We start from the raw sequence: 19,500 nt of genomic DNA, 5'->3' as shown, positions 1-19,500 counted from the left end.
TGTGTGTGTGTGTATAAAACATTGTGTCGTTATAATGCATAATGTACACATTGTGGACAATGTATATAAACTTCTAATGATTTTATACATTTAAAATTCACAATTAAAATGCCCTTCGTTAATGCATTATTCTACATCTTTAGCTTTTTTCTTCTTAAGACAACAACATAATTGATTAAAATAGTATATCATTATTATATTGGTAAACATTTAATGAAGGATTTTTTTCAAATTATCTATACTGTTTATATTATTTCTAAACGAATTAAAACCAATTTCATTGTATGATGTACATTATTTGTACATTCATTAAATATAATTTGCTGTAGAAGTAGAGCTAGTTAAGATTAACCATGTTCACTGTTTTTTTATTATTATTACTTTATTGTATTGCTTTCCACAACAGATTTAAAAAAAAAAAAATACTAAAATGTGTTATTTCTGTGTTAATAATAGTCACTGTTATTGAAACTTAGACTAGATAGGTCCATAGGTCACAAAACAAAATTAAATGTATCCAATAACAAATGGAAATAAATAAAAAAAAAAAAAAATTCACTTTTTACTTAAAGAATATATTCATTCATCTCTTTATTGTCTTGCACATCAAAAGTTATCAAAAACCAATTACAGAGAATGGAAGAGGGAAATAGTTCTTTACAGAAGAAAAATCACTGCAGAATTCAGCTACAGAAAGACTCCAGTAAAATGCTCACGCAAAGAAAGAAAAGTCAAGTGATTCTGTATTTTGCATTTGTCCCAACATGGTAGACTGCTAACTGATTCATGTTTAAAACACTAACATCAATAGATGAAGCTGGGCATAATTTTCTTCCAGTATATAAACCACCACTGCATTGTCCCATTAGAATTGCTGGTGATTTTTGTTGAAATTGACCACAAAAAGGTCAATGGCTAAAATGGGCAGAGAATTTTTGCATTTAATAGTAATCACACTGACAAACAAAAATCTTGCCATGCTTTTTTCAAAATATTGATAATTTATCAAACCAAATGAATCCATATTCATAAAAGAGTGTGTCCATATAAATAAGTATTGTTAATAATAGTATTAACTATAAACATGAAAGTAAAAAGGGGGAAAATAAAAGACTTTCCAATCTATGAACCTACTATGCATTGCACTTCAATGTCACATTTAACACCAATAATAATAATAATAATAATGCAAACCTTTTTTAACACAGCAATCCAAAAAATCATCAGCAATTAGGGAAATATGAAACACTCCAATAAACAGTACTGCTCTTCTAACTCAAGTTGGCTGGATAAAGTAAGACTGTTTGAAATGTAATAAACAGGAATAACAGGAAGTGACAGACTGTGAATACACATGAGAATGATAAGATGCTTCCTTAATTCCTCAACGCTCCATTACCTTAAATTAAAATGAGAAAACCAATGCTTGGAAAATAGAAAACACTTCACTGATCTCTGGTAACAGAATGCCTTTTTATCGCTACAGCAGTTTTCCGGTTCGTTTCCTACTTTTCAGCATACACAATAATGAAAGCTTAAAGCCAGCAATGATGGGTCTCATTAGCATTAGGTCAGAAATAGAAACAGTTCACTTGAGAAAAGTGCAGTGAAACAAAAAAGGTTCAGCATCTACTAAAGAAACAGCAAATAAAACAGCAAAGTCAACTCATTTAATTCTACCAGCTTCATCATACCACAAGAAAGGAAGTAAGAAAGGTGTTTTCTCAAATCCTTTGTGCTTTAGTACTGTACTGAATGTTAGACTTTGCTCTAAATCTCATATCAGACCAGACCAGATGAGATGAGAGGATGCAGAGCTACAGTTTTTCTGCTGCTACCTGTATAAAAGTTCCTGCATAAAGTCAGAACGGTTAAAGGTGTGTTTGAAGAGAGGAGGCTGTGTACAAACGGGTGGCAGTTACAGCCCAATGTCTTGTTTGAGGTAGAGTCATTACAAACTAAATCAATGTACTGCCATATTATCCAGATGAACAGCATTGCAGAGCTGTTAAACAAGTTGGTATTGTTTGATTTAGATTTTTTTCAATTTGACTGATGAACAGACAAAGAACAGCCATTTGAAAGACAATATACTCTAATTTTCCCTATTTTTACAACTTAAAAAATTTAGGAAAGAGCTAATGTCATTTACTAACATGAGGTTTTCAAATAATGCAGAAAAAAATCCAGCCTGTATGAACTTAAATATCGTAAATATCATCATGGAAGAAACATCTTCCAAAAAACTGTCTTGACTTCAAAATTTTTAGAATCTTGTTGAGATTAAAATAGCTGGGCAATGATATATAATTAATGCATTTGTATTACATTACTCCTGATTTAAGAAATGTTCATTGCCGTCAGATAGACATGATGAAAATATATGTGCAGTTACTATATAAAGAAATAAACAAATGGGGGAAAAAAACAGGTGCAAACAAGGTGAATTCAAGTTGTTTGGGACATTTTCCCCAGTCGTTTCAATGAAAAAAGCATTTACTTGAATTCACCCCTATATGGCAAAATGAGATAACCTGACTGCTGTTTATCACTCAGCGACCTTAAGAAACGTTTATGTCTCAGAGTCTTAAAGTGATAGGCCACCCAAAAAAGAAAATTGTGTCATTTACTCAGCTCTCATGTTGTTCCAAACCCTTAAGACTTGTTTTCTTCTGTGGAATGTTGGCAATTGAACAGTTTTTGTTGCCATGGATAAAAACACTGAGACATTTCTCAAAATATCTTCTTGTATGTTCTACAGAAGAAAGAATGTCATACAGGTTTAGAAATTGCATGAGTGTGAGTAAACGAAGACAGAACGTAGATTTTTGGGTGAACTACCACTTTAAAAACATGAGATGAGGCTGCGGCCTTAATATGTCACTGTTACTTCATCAGAGTCTTCTGCTCAGCGACGTCTTGACTGTAGATTTCACAGTCTTTCTTACAGGCGACTTCATATCTGTATACATTAAGAGTCTTGACTTTGCATTGATGATGGAATGTCTGATTTGGTCCCATGTGTTATTATTGAAGACATACAATACAGCGATGGATGTGAAAGACCTTTAAGACTTGGATGTAGTAAAAAGATCTGGTGTTTTTGTTTTGCTGGTTTCTAAGAAGTTAAAGAGATTTTGGATCATTTTAAATGTTTCTATAAATTGTTGTCCTATTGCTTAGCCTACAAAGTAAATCGGAGTCTTTCACACACTCACACAAACGAATGAGAGAGGACACGGAAGCTCACGGAGCATAAACAGAGAAGATTCAGACTACAAACAAGATTACTTCACAGTGATATCAACTGCAGCCAGTGGAGGAAACCTGGCAAGTGAATCTAATATTACATTAACAGTGCAAAACAAACACACTCTCTCTCCGTCACACTCACTCAGATAAATTGAAAGCATCTCAGTAGACATTCAAACCAACACGGCAAACTTCTACTCGGATCAAGGTGCAAGGGACACGAGGAGCAGACAGACGGAGGGAGTTTCTGTAAGATGGGCTCACTGTGGCTTCCCCAGCAAGTTGGACAGGAAACTGGATCCCTGGGTTCTGTTTTGGCCCCCCTGCCCCCCTCCAAAAGGATCCAACTGGTTCAGCTCGGACTGATCCAACATCTCAAAGTCCTCGCCATCAAAGTCCAGGTCTGTGTCTAACTTGGAGCTCGACTGCTTCCTGTATCCCCTCGGAGCAGCTCCTGCCTGTGGGCCGCTCTCTCTCCGAGGGCCTTGTGGTGGGCAGGGCTGCATGGCTCCTGCGATGGCTGCCTGAATCATGTTGCTGGCAATGACCCCTGCCAGGTTACTAGTGAGGTCAGAGGTAGTATTTAGGGAGCCGAAGGAGATCTCGGGGTCGAGATCTTCCTGATCAGAATCCATCTCGGTGTCCAGGTCCAGCAGGGCAGAAGTAGAGCCGCGAGGGCCAGAGAACGCGGCTGAGTTGAGACTGGGCAGCCCAATGCTGGCATCATCATCGTCCTCCATCAGGGTGGCATCTGGGTTGATGGAGGGGAAGTCTGGAAGCCCACAGGCAAATGATTCTTCTGGATCACTGTGTCTGTCTAGATCTATTAAGAGAATAAAGATAGATTAAGATATTATAGCATGAAAAAAATGCTACATTGTTCATCGACATAACTCTCATTTTTGTCCCATTTAATTACTAATAATTTATTATTTGATTTAAAAAATATATATTACACTTTAAAATAACTTTTTTTGTTTTAATATATTTTAAAATGTAATTTATTCCTGTGATGCAAAACCTGATCTCCAATATCCATTACTCCATCTTCAGTGTAACATGATCCTTCAGAAATCATTCTAATATGCTGATACATTTCTTATTATTATCAATCTTGAAAATGGCTGTGCCGCTTAAAATTTTTGTTTCAGGATTCTGTTATGAATAGAAAGTTCAAAAGAACAGCATTATTTGAAAGAGAAAACTTGTGTAACATTTTAAATATCTTAACTGTCACTTTTGATCAATTTAATGCATCCTTGCTAAATAAATAAAAAATAATTAATTTAATAATAAATTAATTTCTTTACAAAAAAATCTTACTGACCCTAAACTTTTAAACAGTACTGTATCAAAAATAGAATTATGCATACAGTAATTTAATTTCAGAACTGAATTTGAGTTTTAATTTTTTTAGGGCTGTCAACTTTAGTCGTTTAGTCGACTAATCGGTCGATGCCGTCTTGGTCGACTGACATTCTCATTGGTCGACCAGTTGCATAATTTTTTTTTTTTTTCACCAATAAAGAAATTTTCATTGATTTACTCCTTGATATTTATTCCTTTATTAGCAGTTATATATTACTGTATTCTAAATATAATTAGCCTATGTTTTATCCTTAACTTTAAATGCTTTAATTTAGGCTATTTTATAACAGCGCCACAGTTTAGCGCACCACGAACACTCAGGAACCGCACCTGTGGCTGGCTGCACTGCTGCTTCGCGCTCAGTAAGGAATATAGGTAGTTTTGCTGTATTCATTCAGTTAGAACACTACTTGTTTTGGCTTTAGTCGACAAAATGTCCAAGAAATCTAAATCTTTTGTCTGGCTGCATTTTACAAAATATTTGACCCGTTGGCAAAAAAATAGAAAACGGCAAAAGAGAAGGAGATAGCAATGCTTCTTTGTGGACATGGTGCAGAGGATGACCCTGATGAGCCAAGCGCACAAAGATCCTCTTGCGACGAAATGAAAGATTATCTTCAGGACAGAAGTAAAGTGGACACTGCTGGGCCACTTGCGTGGTGGAAAAATAATGAGGAGAGATATCCACGACTTGCTCGGGCAGCCAAACGCCTGCTCTGCATCTCTGCAAACGCCTATAGGTCGGCTGGACAAAAGTTAACCCATAGCTTTGAAAGTAAAGAAGAATATACAGCCTGTATAAACGAGAGCTTTTGTTAGGATTTTTCATTATTTGGCAGTTTTAGCAGTTATATTTTTTGTAGCGTGTGGTGTGGTCAGGTGCGCGATTGTGGCTGTCACTATAGACCTAGGACAGATCTCCTCACTTTGCAGTTAAAAAAAATCACTTAATTTTCAAAGAATTGTATTATTATTACAGTTTTATGTATTGATGTTTTTTGTTGTTGTTTTATAAATGCTCTATGAAAATTGTTTAAATGTTCAATCAAAATGCAAAACATCGCGTCTTTTTTTTAGTCGACTGATCGTTGCGCAGGACAGGACATTGGTCGACTAAGCATTTCTTTGGTTGACTACAGCCCTACATTTTTTTCAACTTACTGACACACACACAAAAAAAAAACTTTTAACCTTGAAAAATATAGGCTATACATTAACAAAATAATGATTTTGATTAGATGTGTACACTCACATGTATTCTATGAGTGAGGAAATATTTTATTACTTTTTACTTAATCATTGCACCTCATGAGTCATTAAACTGAAGATTTTCTTTAAAATGTTATAAAGTTGTTGGGGTTTTTTTTGCATGTTTCTAAGAATTTGTTGTGTTTTAAACCAGATTTTTTTTCTCCCTTTTCTTTACGGTTGACAATCTTGTCATTGACTCACATACAAAGACTGAAAAACGAGAGAAGATGCCTAGGTGTCTTACCCTCTGAGCCCTCTGTGAGGGGTGTTTGACCCCTGGAGAGGTTAAAGGTGCCGTTATCCATGTACGACACCTCAGCATCCGAGTGCTCAGAGTCAGTCAGTGCCAGCTCCTTAGCAACTGCTGCGTCGTCAAACTACAGGTGCAGAATATTTAGAGAAATGTGAGTGTATTAGAAAAAAAAAAACAATGACCATCCAATTTGCTTTTTACTGTCATGAACCCTACAGATCCCCTAACCTCACGACCATGCAGCTGCTCTAAATCCCTGTGTTATAAATAACCCTGTTTCTGGGCTCACCGTTGGGCAGAATGCAGCCAGTTCTTCTTCGCTGTCACTTGCATCATCTGAGGACCCGCTTCTGATAGGCTTACGAAGAACTGCAAAAACAGAAGGGGAAACATAAGTTTGGTTTATTAAAACTTCTGAAAACTAATATACAGTAAAAGACAGACAGCTACAAGAGACATCAACTGGTCGTGTTCACAAATGCTTATTGTAATACGTAACGGTCAAATACAATTGTGAAACTGTCTGTCAAAGTAATTCAAAGTTTCTGTACAACATTCAGTATTACCTTATGTGTTGATTCATTCTTCATCTAAAATCATTTGTTAATTTTGTTCTACTGTAAAACAAGCAACTGCACATCACAGAGATGCTACTGTATGCAATAGACCCTTATGATTGCCATATGATTATTGAATGTCTTCATGTCAACAAAGTATATCACAACAAACATCAAGAAAAGTTTTTTTGCACAGATTTGTAGAATAAGAGCTAAATAACATGGATAAGACAGTGGTTTGGAGCTAAAAAGGCACTTACATTTGCTACAACAAGAAATTTAGCAGACAAACTCCAGTCTTTCGATCGGAATCCACATAATCATAAATTTTATTTCAGGGCAAAATATTTCCGCATGCAGGTTTTGCATTGTGTTCAAATTTTACATGCAACTTTGCTGGGTAGACCAACAGAAAGCTGCTTGGTTTAAAAGTGACTTCTGTGTTAGCTGTGCATCACTACGTTATTAAAAATATACAATGGACCTTTATGCCCACAAAATTTTAAACTGCATCTTCAGATACCTGAACCGATATAGTCCTTAAAATAAAATTCTAAAAAGGCAGAATTTGTCTTCAGCATAACATCAGTCAGTGGGCACTTCAGTTTTATGGGACTAACACTGTATAGATCTACAGTGTACTTACACTGGTTGTCTATAGGCTTTAACATCATATATCCTTTGGCGCTGAAGTCCAGCCACTGCAGGGCCGGCTCCAGCTTCACACATGCACGCTGCCACAGCCGATTATATAGAGCCAATGGGCACAGCAATACACCCAGCACTGAGGGAGAGAAAGAAAGTAAATATTTTGCAGTTGTTAAGGCACTGGATAGTATGAGCAAGCCCTGAAGGATTTCTGCTACTCACAAGCCATGTATGACAGCACCAGCCCAGGGATGTAGCGCCCCACCATGGCCACTGAGGTGAACAGGCCACAAACCAGCATACAAAACTGTAAAACAATGGAGTTTCATGATTTGATAAATGTTTAGCATTAAACAAAAGACTTTGTATATTATATCAATAATATAATTATTCATCCTCATATAGCAGTCATAAAAGCCATAATAATAATGAAAGGCCTTCTATGACACGAATGCAAAACAAAATGCATCGTGGTTGGCCACTTTACATGTTGCTCGGAAAGTCTTTTCCTGTCTAAGTGGGTGGCTCTTAGCCAGAAAAAAATCTGCAAACTGGACCAAACTATTTTCTGCAAATCAAACGTCTGGCTACACACACAATATAGGCCTCACTATGCAATTGTAATAAAGTCTATTTTAATAGTGTTTCTGGTTTGGACGTAATCTCACCTTCCCTGGATTTTTCTGTTTGAACTGCACAGTATCTGCTGCACAGGAAGAGCCCATAACCCAAACTTCAGCCAGGTGGTGGCATAATTCAGGCACACTCAAAGTCCCAGGATGCACCAGACCCCAGCTGAGAGTCAATCAGAGAAGTGCAGAGAGAATTAACAGTTAAATTCAACAACTCTCAAGTCTCAAACCACTGGAAAAACCTGAAAAGAGTAAACAAATAGACATTACCTTTCATTCTCACTCTCATCTTGCCTTTTAACTGTAAAAGAACAAAAACAATGTCTGGTACATTTGTGAGTATTACAAGATTTTTTTCACCATTTGCTTAAAGGAACACTTTTTTTGGAAATAGGCTCATTTTACAACTCCCCAAGAGTTAAACAGTTTTACCGTTTTTGTATCCATTCAGCTGATCTCCGGGTCTGGCGGTAGCACTTTTAGCTTAGCATAGCATAGTTCATTGAATCGGATTAGACCATTAGCATCTCGCTCAAAAATGACTAAAGAGTTTAGATACTTTTCCTATTTAAAGCTTGACTCTTCTGTAGTTACATCGTGTACTACAGACCGAAGGAAAATGAAAAGTTGCGATTTTCTAGGCCGATATAGCCATAGCCATATCAGCCATATCAGCCTAGAAAATCGCAACTTTTCATTTTCCGTTGGTCTTAGTACATAATGTAACTACAGAAGAGTCAAGCTTTAAATAGGAAAATTATCCAAACTCTTTGGTCATTTTTGATCGAGATGCTAATGGTCTAATCAGATTCAATGAACTATGCTATGCTAAGCTAAAAGTGCTACCGCCAGACCCGGAGATCGGCTGAATGGATTCAAAAATGGTAAAACTCAACTGTTTAACACTAGGGGAGTTGTAAAATGAAAAAAAAATTCCAAAAAAAAGTGGAGTGTTGCTTTAAAGGGATAGTTCACCCAAAAACGAAAATGTCATTAATTACTCACTCTCATGTCGTTCCAAACCCGTAAGACCTTTGTTCATCTTCAGATATTTTTTGATGCATTCTGAGAGCTCTATGACCCTCCCATAGACAGCAAGGGTCCTTACACAATCAAGGCTCAGAAACGTAGCAAGGAGATCGTTAAAATAATCCATGTGACATCAGTGGTTCAACCGTAATTTTACAAAGCTATGAGAATACTTTGTGTGCAAAGAAAATAAAAACGATGACTTTATTCAACAATTTGTCTCACATACATAAATAACTTATGCAACGTATGTACGCGGATACATTGTTTACGTTCAGATGAAAGCGGAGAGCTCTCAGAATTCATCAAAATGATCTTAATTTGTGTTCTGAAGATGACCGAAGGTTTTACAGGTTTGGAAGGACATGAGGCTGAGTAAATAATGACAGAATTTTCATTTTTGGGTGAACTATCCCTTTAATTACATTTTCACTTCCATCAGAAATATGAATATTTTGACAGGTTTTATGAGAGTAACATTGACTTGTAAATTAGTATCTGGTTTTAATTCTAGTAAAGACTTCCCAGAATGCAGATCAAATACTAATAAGCCACTGTGTAACAGCTACATGCAAAAAATTGATTCAGGTCGATACTATTCTCCTCCTGGAAATGCACTAGTAGAAACTGTCAATTTCATAACTAACTAGGACCTGAGTGAATGAGCAGGGAGAAAATTAAACTTGAGTGGGTCACAGCACAGGGAACACAGAGATTTTAATTACAGCCAACATAATCCATATTAAATAATAAACAGACAGAAGGAAGCTGAGATCTTATAGGTAGTAGTTGTAGACAGGTAATAGAGGAAAGGTCAATTGTACCTCTGATCTTAGGCCAGATCTTATTCCACCAAGTGTCGACACAAACAGCCAGGGCCAGACCTGATGCCAGCAGAAAGAGCAACCTCAAAGAGCTCAGAGCAAAAAACCTGAGAAGAGATCAGAAGACTGTAGTTCATTATTTATAATCTCTTTTTAAATGTTTTCATCATGAAATAACCTTGAATAAAGGCTTTTTGAGAATTTTTTGTGAAGTGTCTTGAATCAGTTTTTTTTATGGATTACAATGTGAGCTTTTTACTGCAACAACAGCTCTGTTGTGGAATCTCTGACCAAAACCTTGACCATCTGTCACACATTTATCATGCTGAATGTATGAGGAAACCTTTGTTACACAGGTGTTTCCGGCCCCAGTGTCTTCCTGTGCAAATCTCAGAGACAGCATGTGCTGCACAAGCAGTTGTGATTTCTGACAGGTTCGCAGCATGGCTAATTACTGCTACGTGCTACAGTATTTGACCAAAAGGTGAGCCGCCACTGAGACCAGTCTGAATTCTACTGATCTCTCGGCGTGGAACCAGACAGCGAATACTGTTTGATGACTGGATCAAACAGCCTACGCACACGACCTGTCGAAACCATTACAACCAAATTTAAATGGAGGGTTGAAATCTTCTGAGATGGTGGTGATACTTTATTTCATGAATTACCTGGGTTATGGTTAAAAAAAAAAGATAAATAAACATCTTTACAGCACAGAAATGCCACAAGCGGTTCCTCTGCTGTTCACTGAGGCAAATAAAAGGAGATAATAAGATCAGCGAGAATATTTCTCTGATGGAGAGGGTGACTGCACTAAGTGAATGAAGACTGCATGCCTGAACGGTAAAGAAAAAGAGAGTAAGTCATCCAACTTATAACAATTCTTCCCTGCACATCTTTCCCTCCAGAAGCATTTCATCTAAATCTTTTCAGCCTTACTGAGCATTTTTATAGCAAATGATCAACATGAAATCTCATTCCCAACTAATTTTACTTATTTAATGTGACATATTTCCAAGAAAGGAGGCAAAATTATCAGGACTTTATCCATTAAGGATCTGAATAGGATGGTAAAAAGTTGGTGTTACGTAACTTGCGTATCAGAATGGAGCCTTAATGTAAATTTGCATAACAAATTCTTAAATATTCATTTCAGAGGAAAAGCACATTGTTACATTTTGATTAAAATACGGCTGTAAAATGATTAATCACATTCAAAATCAAAGTTTGTTTACATACAATATGTGTGTGTACGGTGTATATTTATTATACATAAATACCCACACATACATGTATATATTAAGGGAAAATGTTAAGAATTATATAAAATATTTATATTTATGTATAATAGAAATTATATATATATATATATATATAATAGAAATTATATATATATATATATATATATATATAGATAGAAATTATATATATATATATATATATATATATATATATATATTATATATATATATATATATATATATATATGTATGTATATTTATATATATATATATTTATATATACACACATTTTCAGTTTTTATAACCATTTGTTACTATGCGTAAGTAAGTTGTGGATTTTTTAATTTCTTTATTTTTAAAATGTGTATAGGTAGTATTTATAAAGTTTTAGATTTTAGTTTTGGATCCGTTTTAGTTGTTTTAATACTACAATTGATTGCTTCTGTTGTCCTCATTTGTAAGTCTCTTTAGATAAAAGTGTCTGCTAAATGACTAAATTATAATAAAAAATAATACACATACAAATATATATATATATATATATATTTTTAACATATACATAAAGGTGTGTGTATTTATATATACATACTAAATATACACAGTACACATACATATAGCATGTAAACAAACTTTTATTTTGAATGTGATTAATCATGATTAATCATTTTGCAGCCCTAGATTAAATAGGCAAACAATTTGTAATCTTTGTAGTGACTACACAAATGAAATGACTCATAATAAGAAAAGGACATGCATTAAGAAAGTAAATAGGGTCCGATTTGAACTTATGTTGATTTTAAAACCACAAATGTCTAAGTGTGTACTAACAGCACATGGCTTCCCAAGTTAGGCTGGCCTGAGAAAAGTCTTAAGGCATGAACAAGAAATTATACAACCGTAATGCCAGGCCCAACAAACCGGTTTGGGAACAAATCTTTTTGAAAACATAAGTATAAAATCATAATTATGTTTAATATATTACTAATACAATAATATGAAAATATTAAAATTATATATATATATATATATATATATATATATATATATATATATATATATATATATATATATATATATATATATATATACAGAGAGAGAGAGAGAGAGTATATATGTGTATGGTAGTGTCTCTTGTAGTGCTATGTAATTAGCTACTGTCTACATTAATAGCTGTGGGAGCTGGAAGACAACATGCAACATATACAGGCCACAGAAATCTAGTGCAAACTGATCTCAGCTTAACATGCCTTAGTAAAAGCTGTCAAACATGGTACTTAACACAAGATTAAACGTAATTGTTCGGTCAATCACAAAGTAATTCACAAAAACACAAAGTGTGTGCTCACAGCATTGTGTTTACCGTAGCACCAATACAGCCAGAGCTCAGTGTCTAAATATAGGCACCCAACCTGACCATCTGTGTCTTATCTTAAATTAAAGGGGCAAAAAGTCTGGAACATGTCGACACCTATGCATCCAGATAAAAAAAAAGAAAGAAAGGTTCATACAAGATCCTCAAAATGTTCATGAATAATGTAAAGGTTTCATCTGAAAGCAGGTTGTAAACAGAGCCCGAGTTACTTAGAGATAACCTTAAATCCATGGAGAGAAAGCTCATCCACTCACCAGAACATGATATTGGCGGCCGTGTACAGTAGGACGCTGTGCAAGGGTCTCTCCCACAATAATACAGACTGCAGATAGGTGAGCAGGCGCTCGTGGGGTCCCAGCCGCTCCAGCAGCATTGCTTTCACGGCGCGGAGCTGCTCCTGATTCTCGCCGGAGCACGAGCCGCTCCGGAGGCCGACGCGAGAGCGCAGCTTCCCCGCGCAACCGCTCCCTTCAGCCGCGTCTTCCGCTCCAGCCATACTTACGCGTTTGGAAAAACGTGACAGCAAAAATAGCAACAAAATCTACAATAACAGAGTGCTGAAAACAAACCCCGTGCTTTAGAAATGTTCTGGATCGCCAGCTAACGTTAGCTTTAGCCTGAAGCCGCTCAGGGCAGAGCAGCAGAAGACAGACCTCGTGCGTTCATACAGAGCAAATGTGAGATAAAACCCATTTTTGGGTCGGTTTGCTATATGTATACGTTTAAGTGTCTGCACAGGTCGTTTTTAATGGTGTCACCGTGCTGCTATCATGTCCAGTCGTGATGGGTCGTTCTAATCCTTAATGTGACTCGGGAAGAACGAGTCGTCTCGGGGAGTGATTCGTTCAGTCGCGCATGCGCATTGCACAACATTCTATGGGTGCTGTTGGAATTAGTTCACCTCCCGAGTCTCGGGTTTGAGTCGTTCGTTCTTTTGTCACGTGACGTGACAGTTTTGGACAGAGAAATTAGTTAATTTACAACCTTCCTTACAAACGGGTGCATAGTCATTATTATTATTATTTACTCTTACAGTTATGTGATGCTTTTCTGGTCTCAAATTATTGCTTTTAATTTCTGTCACATGGTTCTTTTCCATAACACCATGTGGTAATAAAGATAATAACGAGTTGGTTATGCTTTATTTTTATTTTTTTGGAGTCTAATCTTCATAGAATACAATACCTTGTTGTATTTATGTCTTTTGAGTTAACCCTTTAGATTGGACTATAGTGTTACTATACTTTTGTAACATATGACACTTTAGACATTAACACTCTGTACACACTCCTGAATTGTTTTTTATTGTTTATTTTTTTGCCAGAAAAAGCTATAGCAAAGAGGATAACTATTCCAAAATGAATTTAAACTATTTAAATAAAAATACAAGAAAATTAAAATATACTAAAGCCACAGAGCCTTAAAAAACTAAAACAAAATACTGCACAACAAGCTAGGCTTTTTTTATAATAAATAAAATAAATAAGCTTTAAAATAAATAACACGTTTGTGCCAAAAAAAGCTTTCTAGCTAAGAGAATAACTAATCCCGAATGAATTTAAACAATTTAAATAAAAAATAAATGAAAAAAATAATAATAAAAATAAATATATTTTTAGCACAGCTATAATATATATAGCACAGCAAGCTAGGCTTTTTTTTAATAAATAAAAAATAAATAAGCTTTAAAATAAATAACACACTGTGGCTATATTTTAGAACATGCTTTAAGGCATGTTTGCATTCAAAAAAACAAGCTCCCGGACTTTGGATGGGCTGAGTCTGTTTCTTCTTTCTGAGATAATCTGCCCAGTTTTAGAAAAAATTCTTTCAGATGGAACAGATGTGGCCACAATGCAAAGTCTTGCCTTCATGACCTCAGAAAGGGTTTTGTATACTGGTGAACAGCTCCTCCACCAGGCCAGAGGGTCTGATGTGCGGGATAAGAGGGGCTCTGCAAGGTAGGCCCGCATCTCCATCATAGCATCTGACGTCTTAGAAGTGGTAGCAGAAGGCCTCAAACTTGCTACCCTCTCGTCAAAGTCTTCCCAAAACGTTGCCCCTGCACTGGCAATCGCACCAGGATCTGAAGTATTCTCCTCATTCACTCTGAGCTGAGTTAATAGCTGCTGCAGCTGCTGTAACCCTCTTTACTGTCTCTTCTGCTGCCTGCTGATTGACAAAAGCTTGCTTTTTGAACCTTGGGTCCAGGCAAGTAGCATCAGCAAGCTTCTCAATGTGTTCCACTTTGCCAAACCTCTTGGTCATTTCTGACATCAGGGAATCCACTAGTTTTTTAACAGGGTCACAGCTGGAGGGATTTCTTTGATATCGGGCAACAATCCTCTGAAGACCTCTTGTCATCAAAATGACTTTGGAGGCAGTCACAAACTTATGAAGATTACAAATTGTTTATAAATTAATTATAACAAAATCAAAATCAGTACTGTATATACTTCTCTGTTAAAAATAAGTCTACAGAAAAACATGCATCATTAAGAGAATTTAAAATGTTTTACAATGAATAACAATAAAAAATGTTGAACTATACTTACTTTTCTGCACTCACTTCAGTGGTGACCTCCTCAAATGGCTTAATAATGTCCAAAGTTTCTCTGGAAATGTTCCATTCCTCTGGAGACAAGGTTGGCAGAGATGCATTAGTTAGTGCCAGAGTGGAGATTATTGGATCTTTGATTTCAGTAAATCTTTTCAACATGTAATAATTATTATTTTAACTTAAGTTGAATTCCACCTTGTGGCCACATCCTGTTTTAACCGCAACGTCTCTTGACCCATCTGTTTTTGTGTGGCCTTGAGCTTGTCTGAAGCAACTGTACTTCTATGGAAGTATTCAACTATTGTCTTGACCTTTTGCAATATTGCTTGGAATTCCTTCAATGCAGCTCTGACAATGAGGTTCAGCATCTGTGCGAAACAAGGTATGTGGTCCCAGTGGAGATGGTCTTTCATCTAAACAATGTTGAAACAATGTTGCTGGCATTGTCTGTAACACAAGCTACAATTTTGTCACCCACACCCCATTCATTTGTAACTCTTGTCAGCTCACTTGCCAGGTGAGCAGCAGTGTGCCTCTCTGTCAAAACAAAGCAGTCCAGGAGATAGGAGGTCATCTGAAAGTCCTCTATGAAATGACATGTCACAGTCATGTAACTTTCTGTAGTCAAAGAGGTCCAGCAGTCTGTTGTGAGACAAACAGCAGAGGCACTCTTGATTTGGTCCATTATATCACCTCTTAACTTGTCATACAGCCTAGGCATTACAGTTTTTGATAGTGTTTTTCTGCTAGGTAGACTGTATGATGTGTCCAGAAGATGTGAATACTCCTTAAAGCCCTTGTCCTCCACTATAGAAAATGGCTGAAAGTCACAAGCAATCATTCTCACCAGAGCCTCGTCAAGTTTGCTTTGTCTTAATGGATCCATTGGTCTTGTTACAAAACTGCTCATTGAAGTTTGCTGTTGTGGCCTCCTAGGCCTAACTGGTCCTTGGGTGGTGGTGGGTGCTGCTGGTGTACTGGATGTGGTAGATGTGGTCAGCGTGCCAGCCAAAGCTGTGGAAGGTCTAGCTGAAGAAGTGCTGGTGGTAGAAACAGCTCCAACTGCTGCAGGGTTATCATCTTCAGTCTCTCTTCTAACTTGTGCTAACAGCACAGTAGGATGTGAGGATTTAAGGTGCCTCCTCAAATTAGAAGTGCTTCCTTTGGTTGAAAAACTTTTTTTGCATATGTTGCATTTTGCTTCAGTGGCTGAAGTTGCCACAAAATGAGTCCAAACATCACTCCTTTTTCTAGTGCTCATTCTCCTGAGATGTTAACATCTGTCTGAGGCTCTTCTCTGCCCCTCACCTAGTCCAAAAAAAAGGGAATGTGTGGGGTATGGTCACTGTTCCCTTGGTGACAGTCTTGAGTGACAGTTGTCCTTCAGCTGAACTTTGTGTGACCCAAGCAGACTATATTTCTAAGTAAATCACTTTAACTCTCCAGTTTTATGTCAGTTTGGGTTACAACCATTGAAGCTGACGTTATCATAACCTTAATATTTTTAACTAACATGAATCATTCAAATTCAAAATTTTATTTGCTTTCACTTTATGTCATTGTGTCCTTTTTGACCAATCTTCTTATACAAATATTAGACCAATGTGTCAAGTTTCCCTAGGAAAAACAATTATACCAGCTAAAGTCAAAATTGGAGCAAAAATGAACAAACTATAAGTGCTTTGTAATTTTAGGCTTGGATATTTTTTTATTATATAGCCTAATCCTAGTGTTTGACAGTCAAAGGACAAGTCAATCAATATTTTATTTATAACAGGCTTTTATTTATTTATAAAATAACACAGATGCCCAAGAAACAGTAACAAAAACATAGTGACAGAAATGAACAGACCATTTTTATTTCTAGGAAAATGCTTATTACACATATTTTGATAATTTTATGACAATTCTTAAATATGATCCAACATACAAAAAAATACAGTTTTACTTTATAGTAGCCTATTTGATATGTACTGATCCGGCACGTGGTCACGTGATGAACGAACGACTCAAACCCGTAGACTTGTCAGATAAGAGGTGGTGCGTAAATCATAGACTAAAGACCCAGGTAAACAATTAATTAATATTTTCTGTTTCTTATAGCATTATAGTTTTGTATTGTTTGTAGTGTGATAAACGTTTGCATAAGTAGTAGATGTGTTTGGAAAGTAACACGTAACATTTGAATTATATTTAGCTAAAATGAACGAAATGACTCGAAAAAAGATTCGTTAATTTTGCTGAACGAGACTCAAAGGTCCGAGTCGGTAAAATGATCCGAACTTCCAATCACTAATCGATTGCCAGGAAATGCATGTGCTGAAAACATGTACTCAGCTGAATGAAATGTAAGTTACTTTGAATAGCATTCAAAGCATAAATGTAAATGCAAATGTTGTACCTCAAATAGTCAAGCATGGTGCTAACGACATCAATGGGTTCTAATCCCATGAACTGAGTACATTTAATTTAAAGCATTTGACAAAATGCAAATGGTTAGGTTTAAATTAATTGTTGAAAATATAGACAAGAAGTCATGGAAACTTTCACTCTCAGAGATGACTTCATATATCCGGTTACAAATATTTCGTTACAAATTTGATCAGAAAAGGACAGTTGGTTTTAAAAAGAAGCTCAACCATCATTTTAGTGGTGAAAATCAGACTATCATTTGAAATGCAGTGGAAATCAGACTTAACTGTGACTTAAATGTGACCATTATATGTAACTCATATGCTAATAATTATAAAGAAATCTTTAAGTATAGATATTGTCAGGAGATTGGGGTGATCTTACCATGACCTTTAGTGAAATCATGGAACAGTGGCGTCATTCAAATTCATCTACATAATTTCATAAGGGCTTGCTTCACTGTTTTGTAGCCAGCTAGCACAACCACTTTCTTTGGACCAAAGTAGACTGTGAACACTGGACCGAACTGCTTCGCCAGCAGATGAAGATTGAAAGATACTGAAGATTAACCCTTGTGGGAGTCATTTGGGAGTCACAATCATGGTCTTCGTGGTCAAAAGTGACCGGACACCTGAAATGTAACCTTTTTTTTCTTCTTCAGTAAAATCAATCTAATATATTTTTGTTCAATAATATTTTCTCTTTTTTCCTTTGTATTTCGAGAGAATTGTATGGTACTAATTAATATTTATGCTATAATTATGATAATTTTTCCCATTGAAAATAGTACAAAAAAAGAAAAACATGTAATTTCACAGTGTAACCACTAGATGCCTGTATAGGACTCTGTAGCGAATTTCCTAGTTGTTTTTATAAATAATTGTTTACCTTTATTAGGTTGTGGATTTAAATGTATATCAACACATTCTCAAATACTACTTTTTGTCAAGGTTTATTTTTTTTGTTTGTTTGTTTTACATGTTGATCTTAAGTGTAGGTTTTTGCATTATCATCACTACATTCAAACCTGAACACAAAGCATTTTGTTACACAAAACATTAAAATTCTATACAAATATAACAAAAATTAACAGGAATGCTGTCCACTTTTTTACTGCATTGTAGTTGAATTATTGATTTTATTTTATTCTGTTCGAATCATGCCCTCAATTTTTTGTGTTCACATTCCAAGTGCCATAAAAGTCACCAAGTTTCAAATCATTCCGATGTAGCTGTCATTAAAAAAGGTAAAATTCTCCAGTCAAAATGACCGAAGACCACACAAAGTGTAAAAATCGGTTCCTAGCTTTATTTGACTTTATTCTGTGGAACATAAAATATTATTTTTTTGCAATATTTTTGTAAATATAATAGAAGTCAATGATATTTGTTGTTTTTTGGTTTTTCAAAATAGTCATACAGGTTTGGAATTAAATGGTAAGTAAATGATTATAGAATTGTAATATCTGGATGAATAATTATATCTTCTTCCTAGGATAAACAGAATTGTGTCCTTTAAAAAAAACACACCAGGCAGGTTTGACAACACATTGTAGTTCTCTAATCCAACAGAAACAAAGCTGAACCGGTTGCCCAACATTACTGTTCTCATTCATACCTCACACAGGCTCAAGTGTGGTTTGCTGACATCTAACATTATCAGATTTCCCAACAGTGGCAACGATTTTGGCCCTGGAGGTTCATTTTCATCTCTCTGAGACCTGAAGAACAGTAGATAAACAGCTAAGAGTAGAAGCAAGCAGCAGATTAATGTCCCTGTGCTGGAAACTTGAAGTGCTTCCATGAAAGCCATGTTCACAGAACAATACCCATAAGACCTTGAGGTTTGTGCAGTTTAAATGCAGCACAGATGAAGTGGGAGTAACTACGTTTGGATTTGGAGGCGGAGACTGTCATAAACTAGGACACAGTCTAGTGTTGTAGCTGTAGACGCACAGTAGATTACTGTAGCAAATTAAAAAGGGAAATGTATATAAATGACAATTAATTATAATTAATTACAATTATTTATATCAGCTGCCAGTAGTAACTGTAGCAGAATTAATATGGTCATCAACCAATCTGTTCGTCCAGCAAACATT

The 19,500-nt window shown here is 35.8% G+C and overlaps 1 protein-coding gene across 1 annotated transcript; it reads right to left on the bottom strand.

Moving 5' to 3' along the window:
- Positions 1 to 564: 564 nt before the first annotated feature.
- Positions 565 to 13,280, bottom strand: LOC306848122 (reticulophagy regulator 3-like). The gene is made up of 9 exons (XM_079382488.1): positions 12,682 to 13,280; positions 9,815 to 9,921; positions 8,232 to 8,262; positions 7,998 to 8,124; positions 7,552 to 7,636; positions 7,328 to 7,465; positions 6,414 to 6,493; positions 6,116 to 6,248; positions 565 to 4,075 (listed from the first exon to the last, which is right to left on the bottom strand). The coding sequence occupies exons 1-9, from the start codon at positions 12,921 to 12,923 to the stop codon at positions 3,513 to 3,515; spliced, it is 1,506 nt and encodes a 501-aa protein (XP_079238614.1). The 5' UTR covers positions 12,924 to 13,280; the 3' UTR covers positions 565 to 3,512.
- Between the last annotated feature and the right edge of the window lie 6,220 nt (positions 13,281 to 19,500).

This window comes from Barbus barbus (assembly GCF_936440315.1).
Source record: "Barbus barbus genome assembly, chromosome: 3".
In the NCBI taxonomy this organism is placed as follows: Eukaryota; Metazoa; Chordata; class Actinopteri; order Cypriniformes; family Cyprinidae; genus Barbus; species Barbus barbus.
This window is presented reverse-complemented; position numbering and strand designations above follow the sequence as displayed.

What these genes read in the sequence shown, in the direction of transcription:
- LOC306848122 (XM_079382488.1), bottom strand. Translation starts at nt 12,923, where the DNA reads ATGGCTGGAGCGGAAGACGCGGCTGAAGGGAGCGGTTGCGCGGGGAAG. An exon ending in GCCGCCAATATCATGTTCTG is followed by an intron (nt 9,922 to 12,681) that starts GTGAGTGGATGA and finishes ATCTCTTCTCAG; the next exon opens with GTTTTTTGCTCTGAGCTCTT. An exon ending in AACAGAAAAATCCAGGGAAG is followed by an intron (nt 7,637 to 7,997) that starts GTGAGATTACGT and finishes ATTGTTTTACAG; the next exon opens with TTTTGTATGCTGGTTTGTGG.